Below are 2,861 nucleotides of genomic sequence, written 5' to 3'. Positions count from 1 at the left end.
TACCCCATTATCCTTTTGGTTCACAGGACTCCAATCCCAAAGGTTATGGTCCTTCTGACCCAAGGAATCACTTGGACATACTTTTCAGGCAGCAGTTTTATTTATCAGTAGGCTTAGATTTGAAGTCTGGGTAAGGTTACCCTGACACCATCAGCACCCCTCCACACAGACCACCTCAGCTTGGATGTCTCCTTGCTCCGCGCTGAGTTCTCTCCGCATGGATCTCATTCCTCACTACTATCTGAGGTCTCCTGTGGGTCACCCCATTCAAAGCCAATAGACTTTAAGCCACCAAGGAAATAAAAGCCACAGAAGCCCTTGAGCACCTGGCCATCCTTGGGGGGGAAGACGGTGAACTCAGTGCCGACTTTATTCCCAAATATGGCTTTGCGCCCCTCGTCGGTATACACAGTAACATGCAGGATATTTATCATGTAGGAGCCAGACACCTGGGTGATATATTCACCAGGATTCAAGACGAATTCCTTAGAAGTCCCTCCTTTAGTGCCATATACATCACTCCAGGTTTCTCCGTATTTCACCTGGACACTAGAAGGAAGGGGAAGCTTGAATAGTCACCCAAATCCCGTGTAACCCAGCTTCCTGGATGCTCAGTGCCCCTCCCCCTGCCCATCGGGCTTCCTCGGATGCGCTGGGCCCTGACCCCTGCTCAGTCTGCTCTGTATGATGACCTCGAGCCCATTACACAGTCTCTGCAACTTAGTTTCCTCATGTTCACAGTGGGCATGTGAGAAAGAGATGATGAGGGCTTGAGAGATGGCTCAGTGGTTAATGCTGCTTGCTTGCAAACCCTGGGGGCCCAGGTTCCGTCACCCAGTACCCACATGAAGCCAGATGTGCACAGTGAAGCATGCATCTGGAAATCATTTGCAGGGGCAAGAGGCCCTTGGCATCTACATACTCTGTCTGCCTCCTCCTCTCTGTCTCAAATTTAAAAAAAGGGGAGAGCTGAAGCAATTGCTCAGTGGTTAAATGCACTTGCCTGCAAAACCTGAGGACCCAGACATAATTCCCCAGTATCCACATAAAGTCAGATGCACAAAGTGGTACATGCATCTGGAGCTCATCTGAAGTGGCTAGAGGCCAGGGTGCGCCCATTCTCTCTCTCTGTCTCCTCCCCCCGCCCTTCAAATAAATAAATAAATAAATAATAAATAAATAAATAAATATTTTCAAGCGCCCGTGAGGTGGTTGGGGCAGGGCGGAACGTGGCGGGCACACTGACGCGACCTGGAGGAAGGAAGGCCTACTGTTAATGGAAGGTGTCCTAAACTTTCTTCGTCTGCCGCGTGTGTGTGTGTGTGTGTGTGTGTGTGTGTTGTCGTGCACGGGTATATGATTATTTGTATATGATTATTTGTATGTGTGGAGGCCAGGGGCTGATGTGCGATGCCTTCCTCAATCACTCTCCACGTTTCTTTTTGAGACTCTGCCGCTCATTTGAAGCTCACTGATGCATTTAGACTTGGTGGCCAGGAAGCCCCAGGGAGCCTCTGTTCCCACCTCTCTAGTGCTAGGTTTACAGGGCCCATGACCCACTGCCTCCCACCTTAAAAGCCGAACAGCATTTTTAGTCATCCGAATGGCTGCTATGTCTTCTCCGCTGGGTGGGGCGGTGCAGAAACGGTTGCCAACCGTTGACCCATAGTACTCTGTGTGGATGGAAACCCAGGAGGGAGAAAAACCTTCTCAGTTGTGTGGAGGGCAGCTCTCCCTCCCTTGATGCCACTTAGTCTGGGGCAGGGGTCTCCTGGGTGGATGGAAGTGGGGGTGACCCCCAGAGAGGGCAGACTGTGCCAGACTTACCCTGTGTTCCAGACGCGGGGGTCCCCAGGAGGGTCAGGGTCAGCCACAGCAGCACGGCCTCTGCCCGGCGCATCGTGCGGATCTCTGCAGAGAGGGGGAAGAGGCCTGAGTGCAGGGGCCGCAGAACGCCCATGTCACCCCGGGAGCCGCCCTGCTTACCTGGATGGCAAGTCGGAGCTGGGTGTCTGGTGCTGGGCTGTCCTTGGCCTGCCCCTTATATGATCTTGGAGCCTCTCGGGCTTCTGTCCAGAAGGAAGGACCCAAGGCGTACCAGGAGACAGGAGGAAGCTCAGTAGGGGATGACTGTCCTGGGGCACGCCCCTCAGCCCTCCAGGGGAGGCCCTTGAACACACTCTGTCGATGACTTGGCACAGAAGCCTACAGCAACAGAACTGACACTCAGTTTTGCCACTGTCAGCGCTGGGTTCTTTCATAGGCACCCACATTGATCTTGTCCCTTCAGGCGGGGGAGGTTTCTAAGAGCTGGGTTGGCCAGCCTGGTCAGGCAGGTGACAGGACCCTCAGAAACTCTGCAGAGCCCAGTACAGGCCTCCCAGCATCCAGCTGAGTTTCTTCCAGCACTGAAGACTGTATTTCATAGAGATGGGTCAGTTAACAAGATTTACAACAGTCCCCTCCCCCGTGTGGTGGTTGGATTCAGGTGTCCCCCATAAACTCAGGTGTTCTGAATGCTAGATCCCCAGGTAATGGAGATTTGGGGATTAAGACCTACTGGAGGCAGTGTATTGGTGGGGGTGGGCTTGTGGGTGTTATAGTCAGTTTCCCCATGCCAGTGTTTGGCACACTCTCCTGCTGCTGTGGTCCACCTTAGGTTGGCCAGGGGGTGATGTCCACCTTTTGCTCATGCCTTCATTTTCCCTACCATCATGGAGCTTCCCCCTTGAGCCTGTACTTCAAAAGAAACCTCTTTTTCCCACAAGCTGCTCCTGGTTGGGTGATTTCTACCAGTAATGCAAACCTGACTGCAACAGTAAAGTGGTACCGAGGAGTGGGGTTGCTGCTAGACACCTGCC

The 2,861-nt window shown here is 53.0% G+C and overlaps 1 protein-coding gene across 1 annotated transcript; it reads right to left on the bottom strand.

Annotated features, from left to right (window-relative positions):
* Positions 1-224: 224 nt before the first annotated feature.
* On the bottom strand, positions 225-1,960 carry Zg16b (zymogen granule protein 16B). Its single transcript, XM_045161300.1, has 3 exons — positions 1,828-1,960; positions 1,571-1,673; positions 225-549 (listed from the first exon to the last, which is right to left on the bottom strand). The coding sequence occupies exons 1-3, from the start codon at positions 1,958-1,960 to the stop codon at positions 225-227; spliced, it is 561 nt and encodes a 186-aa protein (XP_045017235.1).
* Positions 1,961-2,861: the final 901 nt, after the last annotated feature.

Source organism: Jaculus jaculus, chromosome 11 (assembly GCF_020740685.1).
Source record: "Jaculus jaculus isolate mJacJac1 chromosome 11, mJacJac1.mat.Y.cur, whole genome shotgun sequence".
NCBI classification, from domain to species: domain Eukaryota; kingdom Metazoa; phylum Chordata; class Mammalia; order Rodentia; family Dipodidae; genus Jaculus; species Jaculus jaculus.
Note: the sequence above shows the minus strand (reverse complement) of the source record. Positions and strands in the feature narration are given on the sequence as shown.

What these genes read in the sequence shown, in the direction of transcription:
- Zg16b (XM_045161300.1), bottom strand. Translation starts at nt 1,960, where the DNA reads ATGGGCGTTCTGCGGCCCCTGCACTCAGGCCTCTTCCCCCTCTCTGCA. An exon ending in CCCCGCGTCTGGAACACAGG is followed by an intron (nt 1,674 to 1,827) that starts GTAAGTCTGGCA and finishes CCATCCACACAG; the next exon opens with AGTACTATGGGTCAACGGTT. An exon ending in AATGCTGTTCGGCTTTTAAG is followed by an intron (nt 550 to 1,570) that starts GTGGGAGGCAGT and finishes CCTTCCTTCTAG; the next exon opens with TGTCCAGGTGAAATACGGAG.